This window comes from Seriola dumerili, unplaced genomic scaffold, assembly GCF_002260705.1.
Source record: "Seriola dumerili isolate Sdu_G_001 unplaced genomic scaffold, Sdu_1.0 BDQW01000017.1, whole genome shotgun sequence".
Lineage (NCBI taxonomy): Eukaryota > Metazoa > Chordata > Actinopteri > Carangiformes > Carangidae > Seriola > Seriola dumerili.
In genome coordinates, this window is record NW_019174272.1 from 2,686,323 (window position 1) to 2,713,532 (window position 27,210).

General features: G+C 42.6%; 1 protein-coding gene across 5 annotated transcripts in view; it reads right to left on the minus strand.

Moving 5' to 3' along the window:
* Positions 1-25,431, minus strand: part of LOC111226638 (rho-related BTB domain-containing protein 2-like) — a 40,247-nt gene extending 14,816 nt beyond the window's left edge. The window contains exons 1-4 of one of the 5 annotated variants that reach the window (XM_022751916.1): positions 25,331-25,431; positions 24,516-24,652; positions 446-647; positions 53-156 (exon numbers count right to left, since the gene is read on the minus strand). In XM_022751916.1, the coding sequence (XP_022607637.1) occupies positions 53-156; positions 446-637 (296 nt within the window). In that variant the 5' untranslated portion in view covers positions 638-647; positions 24,516-24,652; positions 25,331-25,431. Of the gene's footprint in view, positions 1-52; positions 157-445; positions 648-6,877; positions 6,930-7,306; positions 7,656-24,515; positions 24,653-24,901; positions 24,993-25,330 lie in introns of those variants that run through there. The other 4 variants (XM_022751924.1, XM_022751933.1, XM_022751901.1 and 1 more) reach the window with 4 other exon arrangements.
* Between the last annotated feature and the right edge of the window lie 1,779 nt (positions 25,432-27,210).

The window sequence follows — 27,210 nt, forward strand, 5'->3', positions numbered from 1 at the left end:
GTGCGTGTGTGTGTGTGTGTGTGTGTGTGTGTGTGTGTGTGCGCACGCTCACCTGCCATAGGCAAATCGTCTGTCTTTGTGATGATCCCCGAATGTGTCCCATAGCCTCAGGGACACACTGACCTCATCCACTACATCACGAGATCTCTCTAACACCTGCAACACAGGCACATATCCCCGTGATCAAGTCAAAAGGTCTTAACGTCAGTGTGATGTTTGTCTTTTTAGTGGAATTGAAGGATTATGCAATCACTAAGCTAAATGAAAAAATGTCACAATGTCAAATTTCATGGTCGACATTTTTTTTTAAATTAAGTTTTGTTTTACAGGCCCGGAAAGAGATGCACAATAAACAGCCTCAGTATCATGTCCAAAAGTTTGTCTATAAGTGGCTCTTTCCCCACTGTGTTTGCCTGTGTGTGTACATGTGTATGTGTGTGCCCACCTCCTGGCATACACGGTACTGGTCGATGGCCCAGACGGTTGGCACGTGGGTGGCAAGCAGCTGATACTGTGTGAGGGTGGCATTGCAGGCCCGGGCACAGATTAGCCTGGTCTTGCCTACTGCGTTATCCCCTACCACCACACATTTAATGGTTTCCACATTGGGCCGCTCATAGTCTGTGTCTATATCCATGGAGAGGGCCCTGGAGAATAGAGGAGAGGAGAGGAGAGAGGGAGAGAGAGAAAGAAAAGAGGTTAATTCAATATTCATGGACAATTAAAATCACATTGATAAAGTATCCCAGGAGGAATGACAGTGCATTTCGACAAAGAAAGCAACTGGTATCAGGCACAGTAGCTTTTAACTCTCGCCCAGTCCAGGCTAGAGAAGCTTTGTTAAGGCTCTAAGCCTCCATAGCTGTACTGACCAGTGTTCAAGGGCTTCTGCCAAACTCCTAAACAGAACACATGGTTCGCAGGCTGAGGAATAGAGGGACTGCAGAGCTATTTCTGTAACAGCTCACACAGGGAAAGAGAGAGAGAGAGCGAGAAAGACAGAGCCAAAAAGAGAGACTTCCCTTGAGCTCACTGTCCTTTTCTCCCCTTGTCTGTCTTTCCCCCTTTCTATTCCCCTTTTGATGCATTGATAACATCTTTGCTTCAGAGAAAACATAAGTCAATGTGATGAAATATCTAGCTTGGCAGCACAAAAGACAGACAATAAAATCCCTCATAAAGCCATTTGTAATTAACTTTTTAGGTCATTCAGGAGCACAGGGAGTTGTGCATCATATTTTGGGGTCAAGTGTATTCACTGTAGGCTTGCATGGAAGGGGGGAAAAACAGATGAAAGTGCGGTTGCATGTTTGACCTGTCAGCTGTCAGCTCCGCACTTAACCTCAGCACAAGACGGAGGTGGTTATATACACAGCTCAACTGACTTCCTCTTTTTAAACCACACATGTTGTAAAAAGCTTATCAAAATCCTTTTTTCCATAAACTGCTTACAAACATTTGTGACATGTCAAAACACATGTTAATACCCATTTAAAATAAACATTCCTGGAAGAATCTGCTCTATTACATAACCGCCCCCCCCCCCCCCCCCCCCCCCCCCCACACACACACACACACACACACACACACACACAGATAGACTTGTAGTCAGTTAATCAGTCCATCCGTCCTTGCAACTTGTTCAAAGAACCACCCCAAGGCCCCATAAATAGAGCGTCTGAAACATTCATAAAGGCCTTTGCCTGTTATTCCATTGACATGGATGCCTGTGCAACACTTCAGTCCAGCACTGACAGACATCAGCAGCTAAAAATGGCACCTATTCATCGGACACATGAGCCATGTGTGCACCCTGCTATTCAACCATGACCTGCTCTCCACATCCTCACTTACCTCCAACCTGTTCATAACTCCACTGCTGCTATTCTCTTTGTCAGCAAACAACAAAAACATCTTAATGTTTCCTGATTTCCTGTGAAAAGAAGTCCTTTTTTCGTCAGCCAGGAGGTACAGCACAGGGATCCTACCTTTGTGTATGTGAGCTAAAGAAAAGAGGCTGTCAAAGAGGCTGTTTCCTGAATGGTCCATGTGGAACAGATAGTGCCTTTCACAGTTATAAATACTCTTTTTTGCCCTTGCCACCTCTCTGGCTGCGACACCTTGAGAAACACGTACTACAGGTAAAGGAGAGAGATAGAAGAAGCAATAAAAAGGTACCACAACCTTGCGCTTATCTAACGGCTGTCTGCCCAATAGTAATCGTAGCTGCCAAAGCAGCAGTCCTCTTAGTGCTGTATTAAGAAAACAGGGATGAATGGCCAAGTGTGAAGCCTGACATACAAGTATGGTACAATATGTGGTAAAGGACATGCAAGCAGACAGAAAACAAAAAATGCCATAGGCATTGACAGACAGAGAGGGAGAGGGAGAGTGGATACATAGTATTGTTAATTCCCAGCATTTCTAATGCAACAGTAGATAAGCAAAAGGGATTGCAAGAGAAACAAGGCAGAGAGGGGATTATTAGAGTCTTAGAGAAAAAGAGAGAGACTGTCATCCCAGCATTAAAATCAGTCAGTCATGCCATGGAGATCAAAAGGGCAAAACCAACAATAACCAAGGCTGCTCAGGGGAACAAATCATAGCTTTTCCAGCTGATGTTGCTCTCTATTGACAAATAACTGGTTCTCTGAGACAGAAAGACAGATAGAGAAAAAGACAGAGAGATCAGAGTACAGTTTAACATCCTCTACTACTGACCCATGGGAGTCCGGAAGTCAGTACGTGTATGTGCATGTGAGCGTGCGTGCATGCGTGTGCGTGTGGTAATGAGCTTAGGGCCGGTCTGTGAAGCATGGAATGATGGGGGGCAGTGATGTAACCAGGAGGTAGCATTGGTGGTGGTGGTGGTGGTGGTGGTGTGGATAGTTTCTCAGGGGGATCAAGACTACCCGGCTCCCAGATATCGTGCTCCATCTGTGGCTCTGCATCGGGCTCCGAGCAAGAGTCTGGTCATGCGTCGGTCAGCATACATAACACAACTGTCTACTCACATACCACTGCACTTGACAGATATGCACCTGCTCTCAGGTTCATATTTGAACTTGCTGAGCTTTCACAAACTTCAACAGTTATTCTTAATTGCGAGACGGGAGGATGAGCAGGAGCCGGGGGCCGTGAGAGCAGAGCAGCTCAGACGAACGGAAAAACGGAAAGAGAAGCTGTAAAGCTCAGGTTTCATTTTTAGCCAACGACCTATAGTCAACTGCACACAGACGTCTAGACTTCATCTGCCGGCCAGTGTCATCTTCCCAACATGGCAGCAAAGGAGGCTGCAAGGACAAAGAAGTGTTGGGATATAAATGCGCCTGTGTGTGTGACAGAGAGAATGAGATTCTGTCCCGGTTTTGTGCATGCGTGCATGTGTTTTTGACTCTTATAGTGGCATATTGATGGGTGTAGACAAGACCGCAGTGATAGGAACACTGTGACAGGAACTCAAACGCCCACTCAACACACAAACATCAACCCTCTGGTTTACTCGGAAAGTCATGGATTGAGTCAGCATGTCCGTGTCCGTCCGTGTGTGTTCCTTGCAGGAGGAGCAGATAGACAAAGAAACTCATGCATAAATTGGGCCGTGTGTGTCTCAGTGTGACTTTGCTTTAAGGCCAGAGGGGGTTTCATAAGGAGATGGCTTACAGCTTTTTCTCATTACACAGTTCCTGGCATCTTTACCTCTGGGGTTTTTTTTATACACACCCATTGCTTCCTTACTAAATCCTTTCACTTATCCTTCTGTCTGTCTACGTCCATCGGGTTTGTTCCTACACCTTTTGACCCGCTGACAAACGCCCCTGCTCTCTCTCTCCCATTCTGTATTCATTCTCCAAATGTAATGCTTCACAGTTCAGTTATCTCATCCCTCACTTCACCTATTGTCTTAAATTACCTTTTTCCACTTCTGCTTTTCTTTGTCACCCCCCTCTCACATTCAACGTCATGCCCCCTCCATCCTTTTTATTATCTATCTATCTATGACCTTACACTTTTTCTGGATGGCAATCAAGGAGGAGAATTAACCAGACAGCCCTCCCACACCCATTCTGATTCCCCCCTATGTTTCCCTCTCTTTGTTATGTAACACCTTAAGCGAACCACTGGCAGCCCAACCGCTCATCGCAAAACTCTCCATAGCCCCCATCCACCTTCTTTTTGTCCTCTTCCATGGGGCTGGAGTTCACCCTCATGTCATAACGAAGCCGCCCGCCTCTCCAGTCCCTCCACCCAGCCCTGTAAAAAAATTTTTTAAAAAATGGCCCTAATAACCACCCACTTTATACATGGGCCAACACTTGTGCACTGACACAGGGCTATGGGCTTTACGCTATCACAGGCTTGACTGCATTGTCAAAGTGTCCATGTGTAATTGCTGGAAGAAACTATGGGTACATGTGTAATCATGTATGCAACCCAATTTTTTTTATAACAATTTTTTTTTTTGTCAAAAGTGTGTTTTTGAGACATTGACTGCCACAGGCACAGCTGGCACAGACTGGTTACATAACCTGCTCTGTAGCCTCAGCTTGGCTCCCTGGATGGCTGACAGTAGACCTCAGACTCACACACACTAGCTCAGACATGCATACACACATGCAGGACTGCACGTAGTTGCCTCACCCACTGCAGATGTTACTGGTGTTCATGCACGGCCTGTGGCAGACGGTGATATGAACGCATCTATCCCAATTAAATGAAAAAGAGGAGTCTTTGGGAGCAGCATGTCAGCCTGCTTGAGAAAATCTTCCTCTTCTCCCTGCTGCAATAATGCTTTGTAGACACAGACAGGCTCATCTTGATGCCCTCATTTCCTTTATCCCTGCCTATCTTCCTCCTCCATCTCCCGTGACCATATTTTCCCCCTACTCTTTCTCCCAGTCTCTCTCTCTCTATCTCATTTCCATTTCACACCCTTATAGCTTTCAGTATCCCCTCCATCACAGAAATGTTTTATATAGAGTATCTCCCCTGCCTGTCATTCACTTTTTCTTCTAACACCTCTACCGCTTCCTCACCCATTCCTATTATTTTCTTTTCAAGAGTATTCTGATAAATAAACATGAGCTGTCGATTCCTTTGCCATTTGTCATTGACCATTACATCACTTTGTGATTGCTCTGACTCTGTTTTGACAGTGTGAGTCTCTACTCAAAGAAGCAACTAAAGGAGCTATTTTTGCTAAATTGTTACCTTTATATACAAAATGCTGTGTTTCCATCCAAAGTGCATAGAGCTTCATATTAGCACCGGCCCTTTCAAATACCGTTGCATACTCTGGTTTGAAGCCTAACGTTTGACAGCATCATTAGATTCTAGTATTTCAATATGCAACAATGAGAACATTTTCTAGATGTACAATGTTCCGACACTGAAAAACTTGATGCATGACACATTTGATAGATGTTTATATTTCCCATATGAGAATTTGAGAAGTTAGCCATGGAATGTTTTGTAATTTTCTCTGAAACTGAGTCAAGGCTTCCATGAATTACTGTGACACTGAGCCAAAGGATTCAGTCAGTGACCCAAATATCATCGTAACCTCGTGGATGGGGAGGTGGTTGACGTTTGTCAGGAGAACGATATTCAAGACCACATATTTACTTTGTGTATGTAACGGATGATTTAAACATGACATAACATAAAACCATAGTCCTTTTAACTAAAAAAAAAAACCATTATACACTACAAACATACCACCACCTGTTAAATGTATAAAATACTGTTTCTCAACAAAGCTCTATGGTCCATGTTGTAAGATACTGTGTTAAAAGTGAATACAACACATACTTAAAGCATCAAACATGTACAAATTTTCAAGCTCTATTACCCCTGTGCACCTTCCACTACAGCCTGATACAGAGGTCAAAACATTCCAGACAGCCATCCAATGCTGGCTGACTCTTCCATGTGGGTCTGTCAGTGCTGCACTATGTTATCTCTACGCTGTTGACACAGTCAAAGCGTCTGGCATAATGCCTGACCAGGACAGTAAGTAGCTCTGTTCCACATCCATCTGAATGTATACACAATGACAGCCCTGATTACTGATTGATTAATAGTTTAGTAGTTGAGGTGTAAAGTCTTACTGGTTTGTAGCTCAAATATATGCTGTGGCAACAATGGCAGATTCATTCTGACCAGGATATTGAGACAGAATCACATAGAACAAAATATTTAATAGTTTTAATAACACTGTTTAGAACAGTTGGCGTTTCCACATAAAGGATGAGTCACAATCACAGGGTGTCCATTAATAGACATTGTTTCAGGAGAAAAATAAATTGGCCAAAACACAAAGGTTGCAAAATATGACAGAGAAGTGTGCCAGGTTGTTTACGCAACTACACCCTGCAGATATGACTAATTGCTGATGAGTGGTAATGAAAATACGGTCAGATTAAATATTCATTTCCAGGTAGAAGTGAGAGGCTTCTTCACCAGCCACGCAGTTATGCCTGCACAACCCAATCCTTCTCATGACGTCATAGCCACAGGATCAGCATGGGAGTGTGTGTGTGTGTGTGTGTGCGTGTTTGTCCATGCGCGCGCGCGTGCGAGAGTTTGCGTGCTGTCTACAAACTGAGATACCGCGCGTTATCTATTGTCACGGTTCTGATCCGCATGCTGTTCCACTAAATACTGTGGCGTAGGATCACTACACTCATCAATGAAAGACACCTCGCGTACTCCCTCTCCCCGCAGCCATTCATAACCACCTGGCTCATTCATATTTTCTCTCTGGAAACCGATTCAGCAAACCAGACAATCTGCCGTATTGTCACACACGTCAGGGGGAAATATAAGGCAGGATACACAAAACATTCAGCGCGGTGGTGAGACATCTTTCACTTACCGACATTGTAAAACGCAGGTAGACATCAACCCACATCTCAAATGATGCGCTGATAAAGTCTTGCGTAATGTGCCAAGCCCATCCACTGCACTACAGCACTGAATCGAAATGCTCTAATAACAGCAGTCTGTGCTGCACATGTGGGATTTTAACAAAACAGTAATCTTGCTTTGTGACATCTCTTGCTACAATAATCATTTCATACACATGAAGTGTATGTAAGAGCCCCTGGGACTATTACAGAGATATAAGAGGAGATTAAACCCCCAGTAAGTATAATAAGGTCACCATGATATGAAGAGAATAAAGCTGGTGATGATTTTAGGATCTTTGGGGTAAAGGCTATTGTAAAACAGAGTGTGGCTTTGTGCACAACAAGAATTACAGTGGGAGCATGTGACCCAGTCTTCCTGCAGGAGGGGCTCCTACCTTCCGACGGTTCCAGAGTTGACCCACATGCCACTCTGCTGGTGGTTCAGCCGGTCACTCAAACCGGACAAAGACGCGCGGAGAATGAAGAGGCGCTCGCGAGTATCCCCGTTGTTTATCAAAGAGCATATACAATTGCGGACGTCGCACAGGACCTGTGCCCTGTCACATCCTCCTGCTCCTCTCACCTCCCCTCGCTGCCTCTTTGATCGAGCGTCTTAGGACTCAACAAGTACCGGCTCGCCGCTGCAGACCTGATAAGATGCTGTTTTGGTTTTAAACCGACGCCTTCTCGAATGAAATCGAAACATAACTGGCCTAAAGATTTTTTTCTGGTCTGAGCCACCCCCCTTTTCTGTTGTTGTTTCCCCAGCTGATTTCATTAGAAGACACGCCTCCTCCGCTGTACGTCACGACCCAAGTCGCCCAACTCCCGTTGTGCTGCATTCAGGTGCTGTCAGAAAAAAATGAATTTAAAGTAGCCAATAGCGGCGCCCTTAAGCTATCTCTAGCCTACTATAATCGATACCCCAGCTGCACGGCCGTGACATATTTGGGAGTAGACGTGAGAGCATGTAAGAAATCCATGATAAGTAAAAGTCAAATTATGCAGCAACATTTGAATGTAGACTTTATTATTTAAAACATTACATTTAACCCCCCACATTTTTCTTGCGTTTTCAGTTTTGCTGTTCTGTGTGATTTGTACTATTAAGCACAGCCATCGACTCGCTTTCTTCGACATAATTATTACCCGGCAAAAGCGGCGTAACACTCCAGACAGGTGATATTTAAGAGATGTGGGAAGGTAGAGCTGAAGAGGAGCATTTAAGGTCTCATCAGAGATTACAACGCAAGAGCCAATCAAATCCTACAGAGCTGATAGTATCCCCGCCCCATTACTGTGCTCTTCCCACCCTGTTAACTCCAAAACATACCGCAAAGCATGCTGTCTTTTGTTGGTGAAGCACCACTGTACTGGTTGTAGACTCTCTCATCAGCTTATTATTACTGAGAGACAATAAATAAGAAATAACGTGACAAATATTTATCAAATGAATTAATATCTATTAGCAAATGTGCAAAATTATAATGATCCATCTGATTTTATCTTATTTTCATTCCCTATGGAAACTAAAAAACACATAAATTATGCAATAGTGTAGTTAATACTCATAGGCGATGGAAAGCATTTTTCTTCTATGGTTATTCTGGGTGTTTAGGCATAGCAACTAACTACCACATAGCAACACTCGTGTATTGCTACAAGTCAATGCAGGAGCCAAGGGGGAAAAAAATGTATTTCAGGGTTGCTGTGGAAAATACCCAACATTTTTCCCTCATTTTTCCAAGATCTCAGTGTCTGGGAATTCATTCCAGGGAATGTTAAGCTGTACCAGAGATGAAAAATGCCGCCATGTCGCCAAGAGGCAAAAATGCCTCACTATTCTGCCAGCAAAGCTATTTTTAATTTCAACTTAAATTGCTTTGTAGATTTAATGTTAAACTGAAGACTTTGCCCAGACATGTTTTAAGACAATCTTTTTTTCTCCATCTGTCTTTCATTATGACCATGGCCATACCTGCAGTTCCAGAGAAGAAGTGAAAGTGGAATTTGTATTAGATTAAATTTTATCTAAGATTTCATTTGGGACATTTTGCAGTGTTTGGTCATATGGGAACCCTGGACAGTCTGATCTACAAACTTTAATGACTGTGGAAGACTGAAGGCAGACATCTACTGGTAGGACTCGGTACTGATGTCTCTGAAACAAAGAAGGTATAAACTCTCTCTGTGACAATATCAATAAATAACTTACATCTTTGTGACAGATCCTAGCCTAGATCAGCAGTGGCTGTCAAACTAGAGACTAGGGTGAAAGAGTTTAAATTAGACAGGAGTTTAATGAAAGTATTCAAAAACCATAAATCTATTACTTGACCTTTGTGCTTCTCAGTCCTGCATCCCTGCAGACATAGAAGATGTGTGTTGTCATGTACGTTTTTGCACACAATATGCAAAAGCACACATGCAATGAAACAACAACAGCACCAGAATGAGGTGAACAAGAGATCCATGTGCAACTAGCGGCGATGTCTGCCTTATATCTATGTGTCCCATGTTGTCTTGAAACCCTGAGAAAACGCTGCCCCCTGACCTGGCTGGCATGGCCAGAATGAAACAGCATGAAAGATAGGCTGGAATGCTGCTGAAGAAAGCAGGGGTTTCTCAACAGCACTGGCACTGAGAGGGGCTTAGAAATGTGGAGAGGCAGCCCCTTTGTTGGAGAGGTGTACTTGTGAGAGAACTCTCAAGAAGCACAGGCTGAGGTGATGTCTGGCCTTTTCAGCTACAGTAGAACAAAAAAAAGACTGTGAGGCTTTGTTTATGAGCTTTATCGCTCTTTTATTAACTGTGTGGGAAGCCTACTCCCATTGCTTTTACACTTTGGTGAGATTAAAGTTGGTAGAATGAGCTGAGATCATTCTTTGGCATGACTACTTCAATAAGGAGTGTCCTGCCGGTTGGACAAATACTCAGTTTAGTCTGCTGTACATTCAGTGCCATCCAATGTTCATTTCCAACGATCAACATTTTCTTCAAGTTCAGTAAAAATCAGTATTTCTCTAGTACAACTTAGTGGTCAAGTATTCATTTATTCAGTTTTATTTGGTTTCAGGTAGGAACACATTTAAGAATATATTTGAAGATTTCTCTTCATGTTACAGGTGTCACGATTTACAGTATTGACAATAACCATGCTGTGCCGTTATCTTTTCACTATCAATTAAGTGTAATTCTAAGTGTAGCTTTTCTTGTAGGCTTCTGTACAGTAATTTTCAAATTTTGTGATAATATCGTCATTGTGAATTTTTTGGCCATGATGATGATGAAAGGAAAATCTGATATCATGACAGCCCTACTTAAGATGAAAATGTCTTCATCTCATATTTCATCACACATTCAGGAAAGGCTTCATTTTGCAATAAGCAAATCAATTTTGTAAATGTGACACTCGTTCTTACAAAATAATTGTCGGTGTTTCAGTCAAATCCTTTACTTGTTTATATAATGGTGCAAGTGAAGTTGGGCTCAGATGGACTGATTTCATATGACATCATGAGTTTATTTAATGTTAAGCAATGGATATCAAGTATCATTTTGATGGCCATGGAGGATTTTGGAATGAAACTCTTCCCCTAATCTCATCCCCTCCTGTCCACTCCTGCACTGACCCTATTCTCACCCCTGCAGCTCGCCTGAATATCCAACAGGCCCGGACACCCCCTGCCCCAACACTGTACTGGAACTGTTCTAAAGCTGTCAAAACACCCAGCTTCTCACACTCCTCACGTCCACAGAGAGTTCGCCTCAAACACACTAACAAACGTGCTCACAAACACACACATACATGCACACACACATACACACACACACACACACACACACACACACATACTCAATGGAAAACATACAGCTCCGTACACTGACACAAGTAGGTCAGAGCTGCAGTGGGTCTTCTAAGCAGTTCTCCAGCACCATGGAACTGATAACAGTATCAGAGATTAAATTCTACCTTCAGCCCTGACACACACACACACACACACACACACACACACATATACACATGAACAAACATTACACACCACATGTACGTATGTAGATCCACAGTATGAGATCATCAGCTTGTTTGTTTGGCAGGAAAGTTTTGGCAGACATTTTTGTTTTGCAGCACAACAAGAAAAAAAAACAAAAACTGGAATTTCAATTTGTCCCCCTGGGACGAAAATTCAGAGGTCAAAGGTCAAGAATGAGAATGGAATGACTAGCGGCTTAAGTAAAACGAGCTTGTGGGAAATTGGCATTCCTGAATAATCAGTGGTAAAAAACTGTGGAAAACAGACAAATACACAGATACACATCTATGTCTCTGACTCTGAATCTTTTATTCTTCACACTTTTAATCTCTCTCCTTCTTTTTCCTTCTCTCTCATACACACACACACACACACACAAAAACACACACACACACACACTTTGACATGGACAAGTGGCTGAGATGTGTTGCCAGAGCCGGCACCTTGGCATGAAACGGAGTGTGTTTTGTAACAGCAGGCCTATTTGGCAATGGGTGATGGGCATGTTAGCAGAGTGTGAGTTTAAGAGAAAAACATTCAACACCAGATAAGGCCTGAGAGAAAGTACAGAAAGAGACAGACAGAGTGGAAGAGAAAGAGAGGCCGGGGTTACTGTTTACTTGCGAAGTTATCAGTAGATTGTCTTATCAACGGTCAGTTGGAAAACTCCATGTGTGTGGCCAGCTGTTGTTGCCTTATTATATCCTAATGAAGCTATATCACTCCATGGCTCACAACAGAAAAAGAAAAACACTACACTGGAGTAAAAAGCTGCAGTGCAGCAGCCCGAAGCTATTGAATCGAATTGGAAAGACATACATCCTCATGGTTTATGCCTTGTAAAAACAGATTCCATTTGGAAAATCTTAGTATGTAGGCTTAATTTCCTACATGTCAAAAAGGCTGTGGCAAAATCCCAAACCAAATACACAAGGTTACTAAACCTCATATTTTTTTGGTATCGCCTTCGTTTCTTTTGGGAAGCTCCAAACTTATACTGAGTCAGGTATGGCCTCAAAACCAATCTTGGAGTCACATAATATTATTGTATCAAATCATGGTTCTGAATGTATCTATAATTAATTGTATAATCTTTAAACAGCAGTCATCTAATGACACATCATAGTTACAAGCTGCGGTCATAAAATTAGGAAAAGTCATAAAGCTGAATGAGGTATGATGATTTATGAGCTGTTAAACCGTGTCTGCAGCTTCCCAAACATGCGATTGGAGATAAAACATAAACTGTTAATATACAGTACTTGTCATTAGCTATTATTCCCACATTGCTACAGCATGTGGAATGACATCCGTTTGTAATTCTGACTCCTGTGGATAAGTGTTCACATGACTACAATACTGATGTATGATCGGGTCAAGTCTGTGCTGGTGATGATAGGCCATGATGGTGGAATATGTTGGGAATGTAAAGTGGTCCTGGATAGAGGTGGGAATAGCTGAACAAAAGGGAAGGATGGAGGGTGGCATGAGCAAAGGAAGGGGGCATGGAGGAAGGGGGGTTGAGCTGGTCCTTAACTGCCTGCTGTCTGCCTGAGGATAAACAGACCTCTGATTATGATATTAATGCCAACTTAAATGTTTAACAATGAGGTGCCTGGCTTTGGCAAAGTGGTGCCTGGGGTGAACAAGAACAGTGCTGCATATTCTTCACTGTCCCTAACTAGCTCCAGCTTCCCTGTGGGTATGGTGTCCTTGGCATTGCCTTAAGCACATCTCTAAGTGCTAAGTAGGTAAAGACGTTAGTGAGAAATTCCAGTGATTCCATGAGCTTTGCGTTTGCTAAATTGTTTTGTTGTTGGGTTAAAATCTTTGCCTGTAAGTTTAAGCCCTTTTCATCCAAAACGACAGCCTATGACAGCAGAGTGCCTTGGGGTAGAAAAAGTGGATAGGGGGTTTTGAGGGATTGACAGGTTAAATGGATGCTTTAAATTCCTGAGTGGCACAAGTCTTCTGGAAGTTATAATATACTGTGTGCATTCTAACTTGAGATGGCTGAGGTTGCACAAGCATGTCTTGCTATGCCCATGTTCACGTAAACACACATAAAAGACAAACATGCACCCATAAAAACTCAGTTTTTATACATCAAACAAACAAACACGACCTTAAAATCACATGCACACACACTTAAACAAATACACATGCACACTCTCTGCTGGATAGAGACACACAGGTCAGTAGAGGTGCCTCTTAAGCTGTGGCTGTCAAGTGCCAGGGCTAATCTTATTAAGGCTCTCTTCAGCTGCTGGTAAAAACTCTTAAAGTGATAGTTCACTTTGCAGGAAAATTTGCACTTCCTGAACCTAAGCATGTCTTCAGAACATGAGGGATATGCCTTTTGGTGGTGCAGGTTGTGTCGTGTTTGAGCACAAGTTTATGGGTTTGGCTCGCCAACATTAGAAGCCAATGGAAAGAAAAAAAATGGATGAAAATATCCACACAGTGATTTACTGAGATTTCCTATGGATCCCAGTGGCTGGTTGGTTCATAAGGCGGCACTATAGTGGAGCTAAGGTTTCAGCAAAGTGAAAGATTACTTTAATTTCCATGGTAAGTCAGTGCTGAGCCAGTTAGGGGCTTGGTGGATTCAATGGCTGTGCAGGTTTGAGGGCATTGTAGGGATGAAGAAGAGCTAGGTGCCTAGGTCAAGGGCCATGCTAGAAATTACGTCAGGGAGAAGTGCAAGAATCAGGTTGAGGAATGAGACAGACACAGATAGGGAAATGGGGACGGAGATCAGGAAGGAAGGGAATGTAGGACCAGAGTGAGAGCAAAGCCACGAAACCGAGGACAGAATTTAGGTTAGCACGGGAAGTAGCATCATCAGGTTCTAGCTTATAAGGACATGGACTGCAGAAGCAGCTCAAAACTACAACCACAGAGAGAAAATAGAGAGACTGAGAGCCTGATGTGATCTTTTAGGAAGACTAGTGGGTCCAGTTTAAAATCCCTATGGGAAATATGAATGATTCATGGGTTTGCAATAAAGAGTTCACCAGTATCAATGTCATCCAATGTTACCTATATAGTGAGCATTTAAATACAAAAAGTTCATCCATAATTGTCCATTCAGTATTTTACATTTTCTATAGAGATGTTGGGCTGTCGAAACTGAGACCAAAGCTGAGGCTGAAGAATACACTCAAGAATAGAGAACAGACCCAGGATCAGTACATGGTGGTGGGATTCTGATTCACTGATTTCAAACATCTCTGCTATAACATGCCTCTTAACAAATCTAACAAGTGTAATCCACTGAACATTTTCTCTGTGTCACCTCTGATTAGACTTTTAACACTTACTCCTCGGATACACACGTCCAATGGGTTCAAAGTCAGTTTGAAAATGATTTAATCCTCCAGCTATACTCCCTAGTAACTTCTTAATATGTCCTTCAGTGAATCCATCAGCAGGGATCAGGGAGGAGCTTGTCATGGACTATGTGCAAAGTGTCTTAAATAGCATATTTTGTTCCTTAATGTTAATTAATATGGTGATAGGGGAAAGGAAAGAATAAATGGAAGGAAAAGATAAATGGAGAGGATATGAGAATTACACTTTTTTTAGCCTATGTAAAAGATGAAACCCCACATGTTAAACTAAAGCATCCTCCACTTTAGTATGGTTCCAACTCTATGATGGATTTTCTTTTTATGGATAACTTCTGAATGTGAAATGCTCAAGTATGAAACTGAATATTCTTTTTAATTCAAATGACTGAGACTAAAGTCTGGTGTTTAATGATGACCTGTTGGGCAGCTGAAAAACAATTTGCTATTACACTTCACTGTGCCTGCCCTGTTACTGTCAAAAAACAATTTAGGCCATGCTTCGCAGGAATAAGAGACTCAGCCCCAAACAATAAAAATACAAGATAGATTGTAAATTGCTGTTTGCTGTAATAGCATTTAATATTCTTCAATCATGTTTAGGGGGAACATTTCCTCTATGTAATCCTCAACTGACCCAGTAGAAAGCAGATGCCTTCATTCTGTTTCAATGCAGATAGATTACCAATATGTCTAGCATGCTCTAGAGCACTGTACACCATAATGTACATTTAAAAGCGTTATTGACAAACCCATTAATGGCAAATCAATGGGTGGTCAGCAAGTACTGTAATTTGTAATCTGCCAGTAGGTCTTTGCAAAGTTGCATGCAATCTATCACTGGACACTGACACCTGGCTGCTATCTGTGGTGATGTTGGGAATGTCGGTAACCTCTGTGAACCTCAGACAGGTCCGCAGCCACTCTCACAGTCTGGTGAGGATGTATCAGAGTAAACTTTGAACCGGGGTTGAAATCGGACAACAAACAGGAAAAGGTGAAGGAGGGCAAATGGAGCTCTCATTCCTCTCAAGAACTGCATGACAGAAAGAGATAAAATGTTCTCTGTTTGTTGTGTTGCATTTTCTTGCATGGGAAAGGGACATATTGCTTGGTTTAAGAATTAAAAAATGTACATTAATGTGAAACTGTTCAAATTTCGGAGTAACGTGGCAGCATCCAGGAGGAGGAGCAAAGGAAAAATGCTTAAACTGAGAGAAGAGAGATGCATTTGGCCTCAGCACAGGTCAGTCAGTATTCCAGAAACAGCCTGATCAAACATAGAGTGAAGCCAAGTCAAACACCTCTGGACTTCAGTCTGGCACAGAGAAGCATAGCTGCAGCCCCGCCGAGATCACACTGCACACAGTCAGTACATCAGACCATCACTCTCTGCAAAGTACTATACAGCAGAAGGTCCCAACCTTTTTGGCTTGTGAAGCCCTAAAATGAAACGAAGTCCACCTGGCACCTCCCCCACCAGTTGTGATCAGTTAAACTAAAGAGTGACTTATTTTCATGGTTTTACCTGAATAACTTTTAGAGGCTTAAGGAAATTTAAAATATATATACAGTACATATATATATATATATGTACTGTATATATATTTTAACAACAGAAAAAAACAACAGAAAAAAACATATATATATATATATATATATATATGTTTTTTTCTGTTGTCCTATCCTACTAATTATCTCAAGATATATTCTGCAATCCCTTTTTTAGACGGTCCCGCCCCTCAGGTTAAAAAAACACTGCTCTTTAGGCCTTGAAAACTACGGCCTGAATCAGCTGATCAGATGGCTTATCAAAGATACAGCATTTCCGTATTAATATTAGTAGGCTATGCAATTGTCATATTTGATACTTCGTTTATGTAAGATATTTGTAAAGAATCTTACTTCAGAACTCTTCAAATCAAATTCAAGGGATTTTTGCAAATTTGTTGTGTTTAATGTAAAACCCAAACATCAGATATGCTTCATTTCCAGCTTTTTACAATTTGAAACATCTATATTGGTGTCAGGGTATTCCAGTATCCATCTTCCTCTATTTAAAACATGCTGTTGCTCACAGATACAGAAATAGAGAGGTGCAAATGAAGAGGAGGGAAAGAACAGGAGTGTAAAAAAAAATCACGGACAGACTGAGACACAGACAGACAAATAAACCACATTACCGAAAGTTGAGGTAGAGCAGGAAGGCCCTTTGTTGTGTTTACTTCAAATAGCCTGCGTGTTTATTCATTTGTGCTGCTGAGTTCCTCATATTGTATTGCACTTGCACAAACAGAAACAAACCTGTTGTGAGGTGAAAACCTTGTATCTCACATCCAGAGCAAAGCTGCAATGCATTTATCTCAATGGCAATGCAATTTTGATTTCATTCAATTGAGCACTGAGTGGGTTTTATAACCCTGAGAGTAGAGGAGCCGTGTAATCCTTCAGTTGGCCTGAAAACACAGAAATCACCAAATGTAGAGACACAATTTCCACCTGACAGCAGTGGAATGTAATATCCTAAATACTGCTTGAATCTGTCAGGATGGAGGTCAATATGCATCTCTAATTGTTGGGATATTGTTAAATGAGACGGCACACACACACACACACACACATACATAGATGATACACTATGCACAGTAGCCATCCTAAAATAGTGTGATGGAAAAATCTATAATGGTGTCCGGTTATTTCCGCACTGCTTCGCGGTGGCCTGGTGATACAACCGGCACACAATAGTCACTGCACACTGTGACCACATGTCATTCACTAGCCAAGCTGCAGCACAGCCACACATGCTTTAATCATTTGAATAAGGGCAAGGGGCAAGGGTGTGGAAGCTCTTTCGGATGGTGCATTACTGTTGATCCCAGCTAATCCTAACCACTTGTGAACGGAGGTCACTCAGACCAGAGAAATGTTCAGATGAAACACACACTCTGGCAATGTGTACACAAAATGTAATCTACACTTACCTCGGAATGACCTGTACAATTCTATATGGCTTTTAACCGTTTAGTATAGATCTACAGTATGTCCCCACTGTATTACTGATCACTGCGTCGAGGTGGAAGTAAAGCGCAGGGCAGTAATGGGGCATAACAACACTCAAGAAGTCAATATTTCTGCAGAACATGACCTCTGTTGAGAAATGCATCTGTATTAAGTAGCACATGGTATCAAATAGGAATGATATTGATGATATTGATTAAATATTTATATTAAAATAAGGGTGATCAGAGACAGAAGAGAGAGAGAGAGCAAGAGAGATTATTTCATTGTCAGACTGCATGACAATTTAAAAAATGTCTGTCCTTGTGTGACCACAATAGATTTACAAAGTGTCCTGTGTCTGACAACGCTTCTGGTGTTTAGAAGTTTCCATGAACACAGCTTTTAACACTGTACATCATAGAGCTATTTGATTTTTTTTTTCAGGGGGTGGGAGGGGTCCATAAATTTACTTCAACTGTGGCCATTAGTGGAGATATGGGATGGGAACCTCCACACATCACACATAAATGTCAAATGCTTCAGCTTTGGAATAGTCCTGTGAAGATGTCTGAGGAGAGACTCTTAAGTGAGACACTTGGCCATCACTGGACTAATGAGTTGAAATCCTGACAGGTCACTCTTTGTGATATTCAGGAGAAAAGGAGCAAAATGTTTCTCAGGAAGTGAGAAAGATGGTCTGTTGATATATGGTATAAACAAAAATTACGAACTTGTTGCATCATGCTACCATTATGTGCACAGTTGTGTTCAGCAGCGCTCCAAAGAAGGACAGACTTTGTGTGAGTTGGGTGAAGAAGAGAATGAAGACGTAGGACATAGACGATACTCTTTAGTAAATGTCCTCTATTTATGTTGAGTTCTTCTGGATTCTGGATTATGAAAAACTTGAGTTGTGCTTCAGTAAGATACTTTTTTTGCAGCAGAAGGCGAAATATTTTGTATCCTGTAATTTTGCAATGAAATGAATTGGAATGGAATGAAATGTTTGACCACTGTTTGACCACTGTGACTGTACATTCGGTGTCTTATAAATCCATGAGGGTTAGGCACTACACACACAAGCAGGAAACTAACCTGACTTCTAAGTTTTTATTAAGTTTTTCCTTCACTTTGTTTAAATCAAGGGAAAGGTTCTTGAAGTATGCAATTACTAAAAATACATCCAAACTGCAAATGGCTGACCACACCACATAACATGTGGTGAGTCGATTTCAGATTTCCATGTGGGAGCAAACCACAAAGACTGGAGAGACAGACACACACTGACTGGGATGATGATGACAGAGTTCTCATTCGCAACTTGCTACCCTCAGTTATAGTATCTGATTCATCCATTCCAGTGCATGTGTGTGTGTGTGTGTGTGTTCGTGTGTGTGTGAGCGAGAGAGAAAGAGAGAGAGAGACGAGAGAGAGTGTCAGTCAGGTTGCATCAGCCTCCTGAAACTGCACAAATCAGGCAGTCCTCAATCAAATGGAATGTGGGTCGTTAAAAACAGAACAATGTGTATGTACAAAAACAAATGTAAAGGGAAACACCTTCTCCTCGTGACACATACGACCACATGAGCACACATACAATCACAGATTAAAATCCTGTGGTTTCAAGAGTGGTTTGGCCAACACTGAAACTGGTCTGACCCTGATTAGCAAGAATGGCACCCTTGGGCGTTTCTCGCACTACAGATTAGTTTAAAGCCTCCGGCTCAGAGAGACAGAGACACAAAGACAGGCAGAGAGCATATGCGTGTGTCAATGTGTTTATGTCTATATCAAGGGGTTTGCAAGGAGTTCATATGCCTCTCTGTGTGAGTCATTGTGTCTGTATACGTCTTGGTAATTAGTTTGGGAGCGTTGCACGATTTTTGGATGCATCCCTGTGATGCTGTTAGGGTGTGGGAAAGGCACGGTAGGGACCAGTGTAAAAGGGAAATGTATTCCAAGAAATGAGATGCTTTCTGGGAGCAATGAAAGCCACAAACTGTCACAGCACTGCAGCAGCAGCTATGGTCACAGACAAACCAGGGTGTAACCATTGTTCTCCATCACATCCATGTGTCCCATTAACACCAGCAATCAACTTCTGACGGAGCTAAAATGACATGAAAGCAAACACCTCCCAGAACTTCTTTTTACAGCGCCTCTCATGGGCGGGCAAGAAAATAAAACTGTGAACAAGCTCTCCCTCTCTCATCCTCACTCTCTCTCTCACACACCAAGGCACAGCCAATCACTGATGTTGCTGAAGGTGCTAATTGGGGTTTTCTTAATTCTCAGTTAATGAAAGCCACAGCCGCCAAATAGTGTGTGTGATGGGATGTGACTTGTTGTTATTACAGGAAGGCAAGGTGGAAAGACAGGCGGACAAGACGTGAAAACAAACAGGAAGATAAGGAGACAGACAGCCAAGGCTCGCAGGCGCTGAAAACGAAAGACGCTAGAGATTTCCACTGCGTGTGAACAACGCAGGAGCCAGACATATGGGGCTGTTTGGATCCATACAAACATGGGAAGTGGCTGGTGGTGGAGGTGGTGTGTGTGTGTGTGTGTGTGTGTGTGTGTGTGTGTAGAGGATGCGAGGAGACAACCACACCCATCAAACCATGCTAGTACCCCAGAATCCACACACCCACAAACACACAACTACCAGTAACTACTGGTATAAAACCTTCGGACAACCTCCTATGGTGTGAAATGTAATCTGTGATTGCAGCACACACACTTGAATACCTAGTTGGCATTTCCTCAGTCATATGACTATGGAGCCAATTCACCCAAGAGGATCGGCTTTCTGCCACAAATGAGAGGAGCAGATGCTAAAGAAAGAGACACCCGGGAATCAAATTGCATACAGAGTTGCACACGTACGAAAATATGCACGCATAATCGCGCAGATGCTCGTAAAGATGTATCTGTTACAATGATACAGCCACACACAAAAGCACACAGGCACAAACATAAATAGAGAAGAGCTACGACCAAGCAACCAAGCTGTGCCAGAGACATGAGGTGACACTTGGAAAAAGTTTGTTTAAGGCAAGACACAACTGCTAAAACTGAGTTCCTGAGGTGGACTTAAACTTTTTAGAGACACAGAAACAAAATGGTGTCCTTTTCGTCATTAATTTAATTCCAAAAGCACTGAATACAACCAAAATTGAAACAATTCTCTTTGCGTAAAAACCTTTGACCCACAACTCTTTCCCCATATTCTGTCAACAGTGAGGTTGTGTAATACACCTCCCTATCAGTGAAGCCACCCTGGAACTCTGGACACAACCCCCTGTCAGACCCTGGCCTCAGCCCAGCTCGGACCTGTCTGAGCGGCCGCAACCAGACGAGGGCACCCAGCCTGAAATGAACTGGCTCTTTTATCTCCTCTTGCCCTCTTGGTCAGGCCCTGCCCTGTCCTCTCCTCACTGGCAAGACAACACCTTCTTATCATACACGTGCACACACACACACACACTAACACACACACACCCACACACACACACACACACATTCCATCACACATGTTCTGTCTGGCCTTGTAAAGGTGTGTTTTACTCCCTGCATACATGACATCATGTGACATAGACATGTTGGTATGTGTGGAGTGTATGTAAAAAACATTCGTGTTTGATTTTATATTAACATTATTTTTATTGTTGAGTGGACCAGACTAATAATGACATGTGTTTGCTCATTGTAATTCAGCTGCAGAGACACACTCACTCACACACACATACAGTCAAAACAGAGAGTGGGAGAGCACTAGTGACACAGTGCAGCGGATAACCACATTGGAGGAAGTTAAGACAGATGTTCAAAAAAGTTTTACATGTGGATTCAGTTCTAAAAGAGTTGAGTTTTTTTTGTCTGAGAAGTTACGGTAACAAAAGCTTTTTCAGGCTGTCCCTAGGGGTTAATTGTTTCTATTTTAATTTCCTCTATTTGAATCCTTTCTTTACCATTTTTCGGTTCAAATTTAGTAGAGGGAGTTGGCAAAGAGGGTTCAGGCAATTTCTTTTGCTCTCTGATTTATCATGTTTACTTTCATATGCAGTCTAGTGCCTGACATACTCTCCCTCTCTCTTGCTCTCTTTCTCAATCTCTCCTTGTCTTTCTCACCCCCCTAGCCTGCCCTGCTCTAATTTCCCCTCAGCCAAAACCCCTTCGTGTCCCTCTTCCTCAGGATCTGTAACTCCTTTTTCCTCCCTTCTTTCTACTCTCCGCTCAGTTTCTCGTATTCTTGCTCTTATTCATATCCTTCTCCTTCGTCTTCTCTTCTCTTCTCTTTTCTTCTCTTCTCTTGTCCTCTCAGGAGTCCTATCTTCCTTAACTTTCCCCTTGCTCCCCCACTCTGCTTTCTGCTCTTGCATACACATTCTTTGCTCACTGACACCCTGTTTAAAAAACAACCAAAGAGGCAGCCAATAAGAGAGAAACAAACTGTACAGTTGCCATCACCAGCACAATCACTCGCTTCTCTCTCCCTCCCTCTCTCTCTCTTTCACTCTCTCCCAAACTTACTTAAGAGGACAAACATCATGTGGTGCTGGTAAGAGAAGAAGACACTGTTGTACAATGACTGTGAGTCTCTGTCAGTTTCTCTTTTTTTCCCCCTCATTTTCTATGTGTGAATGCCTGTACAAACAATACACACTATCCCACCCATGCACACATCTCACAGCCCCCCAGTCATTCCGAATCCAGTTGAAGGGAGGTGTGGGCTACAAGCAGACTCTGTATGTGTGTGTATTTCGCATGTATGTCACAGTCTGCCACTCGGTTCCCCTTGGCCCTTGCGTCCAACTCCTTCCTAATTCCACCCAAGCCATGGTTCTCCTCTCACCTCCCATTCACCTGTCTGCTCTGCCCATCCTCACACACTCACACCCTCCCCACTTCAGCTCTTACCTGCACCTCATAGACTATTCAGCCTGGGACTAAATGTGGTTTACTCTGCTTGTGAGTTTGTATTTGGGTCCTTTTACCTGTGATCCTGGCTTTAGCAGTGAGAGTGTGCACATGTGACTGTGTGTGTGTGTGTGTGTGTGTGTGTGTGTGTGTGTGTGTGTGCTGTTGTGTGTATGTGTCATATTACTCAACTCACACAAAGACACAGCTTCTTATATGACTCCCAGCTGTGTGGACTTGGCCCACTAGTCAGCCATCCAGCAGCCAGGAATGTTTGGTGTGCAACCCAACTGGAAAGCCCCAGTACTCACACACACATATACACGTGTACACACACACACACACACACACACACACACACACACACACACACACACACACACACATGCGCACACGCACTTCCAGCCTCCCCTGGAGACAACCTACTCCTCAGAGCAGGGGCAGACAGAGGGACAGGCCTCACCCAAAAGGAAGAATGGTTCAAATTCCACAGCTGATAAAAAAACACAGAGGAGTGGGACAGAGTGGAGGAACTGATGTCAACTGTATCAGACCACCCCCCACCCCCACCATCTTCTCTCTGCTCACAGAATAGGAAAAATAAAGAAAAGGGAATAGAAAAAAAATCAGGAAATATTTGACTGTTGTGGGCATTGTTAGCGTGGTTGGTAACCATCATGGTTTTGGCTGCTGTTACAGATGCCAACTTTCCATCCATGCTTTGGCCTTTGTGTGCTTTAGCACATACAGTTACTGTGTCTCAAATCAGATACTTTGGGCAGTACACTCACATGTAGTAGCCTACCTACTCTGTCTAGACAGTATGGTCACTGGCGTTGTGCGTGAATTTCAACAGGGTAGTGTTTCTAAATCAAACACTGCCTTTGTGCACTTACCGGAAATGACGATCACAACATTTGACTGAGATTGTCGCCCGCCAAAATTTCCACTGCCTGCTTTGAGCAAGTGACTTGAGAATTAGTGTTTTACTGTCCTGTGTGTGACCGCAGTTTCATGCGACATGGAAATGAGGCCACCATCTACACTGACGACGTGTGTAACCTTCCTTACTCAGCCGCCATCTCCACAACTTTCAAAATACATTGGTGGTCCCTCCCCTAGCCAAGATGGCGACCGATGAGGGTGAGAAGTATCCATTGTTTTACACTCAACTTTTTGGCCATTTTGAGTGCACCATCCAGAGTGCACTGCATGTTGCCATAATTGTCAGTGGGAACGCATTTATGCACTCAAAATAGCAAGCGCGAGTATGGAAGTACACGATTTGAGACACAGCCAGTAACTGCAGTGGCCAGTGACTCTGTGACTCCATCCCGGAGCTATGCCTTCAAGCTGGACTCACCCAGGATGCAGGTGGTATCTAGTTCTGTATTTAAGCCAGAAAGTCAAGACTTTAGACAAGCACACCCTGACTTGCTGTTTTGATTACTGTACCACAAAAAGAACCAGATTAAAGTGTGCAGAAGACATAGCCATCTAATCCAGCCAGTATTTAAAAAAAATACATTACCACTGGGAGATATACACACAGTGTAAGGTGCTTATGGTCAAAATTAATAATTAATCATTAAAAACGTATTGACACCACTGTTTGAGAAGAACTGTTATAATATTAACTACATACTGTATAGAATAGAATAGTATAGAATGTTTGGAATTTTATTCAGTTTAAGGATTTTTGTAAAAAAAAAAATCCATTTGCATTGCCTTTTTCTACAATGTAATTACTTGTATTCCACATTGTAACAGTGTGGTAGGCTCAAAAATCTCAAAAATGTCGTTTTAAGTCAATATCTCAAAACTTTAAAAAGAAAAGGGAGTCGAAGCTTAACAGTCAATAAAAGCTAACTTACTAAAAATATACATAGCTTCCCCTTTTAGAGAGAAACCACGTGGCTTTTATCAGTTTTGTGCAGATTTTGTATTGGGCTGATATAAAGTGACACACCCATTTTATAAACTATAGGCTACTTTTTACCCCTGGACCGGCTTAAGCATTAATCATAAAAACAAAAGTAGCGTTTTATTCACGCAAACTTCACGAAGTAAATGACAGTCCAATGCAGAAGATGCCTTTAGACGTCTCCAAAATAAAAGCTTAACAAATCCGACCAGAGCAGAAGTTCAAAACCAGACTGAGAACCACCCAAACTAACTGAACCGTTATGCAACCCCTTACAATCCTATCTATCCACATGGTGCCTGCATTGCATACCGATACACAGTTTAAATCACAAGTTAAAACACAAAGTACGTGTAATAATCCCTGCGGATCCTACCTTTGAAAGACATGCACCTCTGGAATCAGTTCTGGTCTCTTCCCCCTCGACGTCCACACTCAGTTCACACCTCTCCACTGCTCCTTTCCCTTCAGTTTATTCTGGGCTGCGCTCGTCTCTCGCTTCTCCCCATTAAACTGCACAAAAGGCACAAAACACATGCGATCACTTCAGGGCATTCCTCTGGATGACAACATCTAGTAACCATAACTAAATTTTTGTTTGTTTGTTTGTTTGTTTTTTTCCGTTTCAGCCTGGATTTGAACGCCCTCAAATTATCGGCTTCGTTTCTAAATGCGCGTGTTTGGTGAAGATCTGCCAGAACTGACAGAAGAAAAACACTCCCGACTGTTGGAGCCGAGAGACGCCAGGAGGAATGTAATTACATGAAGACTGCTGCATATTGCAAAACCTGCAGACACGCTCTTGTTTTGCAGGCCCCCTTCCTCCTCCTCCTCCGCTATTGTGCTCTGGGATCTGTCCGGGCTGTTGTCCGGCTGTGGTCCTGATGCGAGTTTTTTCCACGTCCCTTTGTTGTTTCTGTCACACCTACAAGGAGGGAGCACATGGAGGAGGGGACCCTTGCCTTGACTTTCTTTTGTCTGTCTGTTTGTTTTTAACACAGCGATGCTGATTCGATACAGACGCATTTTTCCACGAATTGTGATCAGTTCGCGTGCATTTCATCCTCATCTACATCCGTCCGATCTCATCTAATCTCATCTCTAATGACTTCTATTCATTTGATTTGTTTACTCCCTAATTAAAACAATACTAATAATACTGTTTGCTTTTATCCACGTCCACTGTCTCACCAAAATTTTCGCCTGAAGTTTAGTCCTCGCTGGGGAGTGGACTGACGCCGCCGTCTCTCTGTCTGTCTGTCTGTGTCTCTCTCTCTATCTCTCTCTCTATCTCTCTCTCTCACACTCTCTCTCCTCTCCTCCCCTTCCCTTCTCTCGTTGTCTCTCCAGAGCGGTGGCAGAGCCCAGTTATGTTTCACTCACTCCAGTCCAGCCTTCACCGAGAGCACGCCAGCACCTATCAACGAGCGCAGTGACGACAGCCTCATTGCTAGTCACCAGTGCCACACCCATCCATTCATAAAGTAGAGAGTGCCAGTCTCCAGACCGGACAGTGCGCACGGTGAGGAGGACGTAGTAAAACATCCGTTCTATTCCTGTAGGGACTGAGAGATTGCCTGTGACATTCATTGTGTCTCATGTTTCTGGGTGTTATATTCCAAATAGGGAATTTATAGTCTTTTTTTTTTTTTTTTTTTTACAACTGCATGATATGGTCACTGTAATGTAATGCAAGCATGTGTTATTGTTCAAAAATGTGGCAGTAAGTGTCCTACAGTATAACCTATGGCTTATGGGCTATATGCAGTAGCCTAATGTAAAGTACCAAAGTCAACAAAGGAAACTGCATCATATGGGGCAACCTGTGTAAGTTTATTAGAGCTGAAACTATTCATATATTTTGATAGCATGTTAATCCTTTAACTTAATTGTTTATGCAAAAATGCCATATTTTAGTGCTTCAGCTTCCTCATATCTGATTTTTTTTTCTTTTTCTTTTGTTCTTCTTAGTCTTGCATGATGTGAGACCAAATGTCTTTGGGTTTGGGACTGATGGCTGGACAAACGGTTTGAAGAAATTTAAAGACATGCCCGTAGGCTATAGGAAACTCTGACAGTCATTTTCAACTATATTCTGCTGTTTTATGGACTGAAACATGACTGAATGTAAACTCAGCTGATAAGTGTCAGATTAATCCATCTGCTTTATCCACAGTACAATGTGTCACTTCATACACTGTAGTAACAATACACATATTTACATAGGTAATATAATGTTCAGTCTTGCTCAAGAGCACTTCAGGAGGTCTGGTGCTTACCAACCAGGTCTTCCTTGCTCAGTCGGTCCCTGCTTGTCAGGTCCTCTCTCATCATGTCCACCTGCCTGTCTGAACCTGCCTGTCTGTGGAAAGTTGCCTGACATTGGACAATGTACATTGCACATTTAATTGACAGCGTGTTTACACCTTTGTGTTTATCCTTCGAGCTACTCACCGAGTTCATTCTGAAATTGTGTGGATGGGTGTTCATGTCTAATAATAAACTATTGTGTAGTTGATTAGGTCCCCACCCACAGGGAGGATGCTGCCTACCGCCATTGTTTGCACCGATACTTAACTGTTCTAGGAAGAAACTATTAATCAATCATCTGGCGTGTGTGTCCTGTTTGTGATGTTTAGACAGCTATGTAGATTGCTCTGCTTGCATCCAGTCTCATCCATGTTAATATATTAACATTTTAAAAACATTAATTGTTTTGAATAGATTCTTAGTTGAGGACTGATACCCAGGGGATGCCCAGTAAAACCACAGCATCTCCTCTGGAGCAAATTACTCACTGGTATCATGACAGCAGTACTGGGACCACATAGAGCTGTACTAATACGTCTCTCTCCAGCGGATTTTGCCAGTCAGTCCATATATCTGAACCAACAACCTACAAACAGTCCAGCTTCTCTACTTGGACTAAACTTGGTGTAATGATTCATCATTTGGGAACATACCAACAATACAGCATCCTTCTGTATGGATTCCATTGGGTCCCTCTGTATGGAGGTACTTCCTGAGTTATTACCTTCTGTTAACAGCCAGGCTGCTCGTGTGATGAAGCT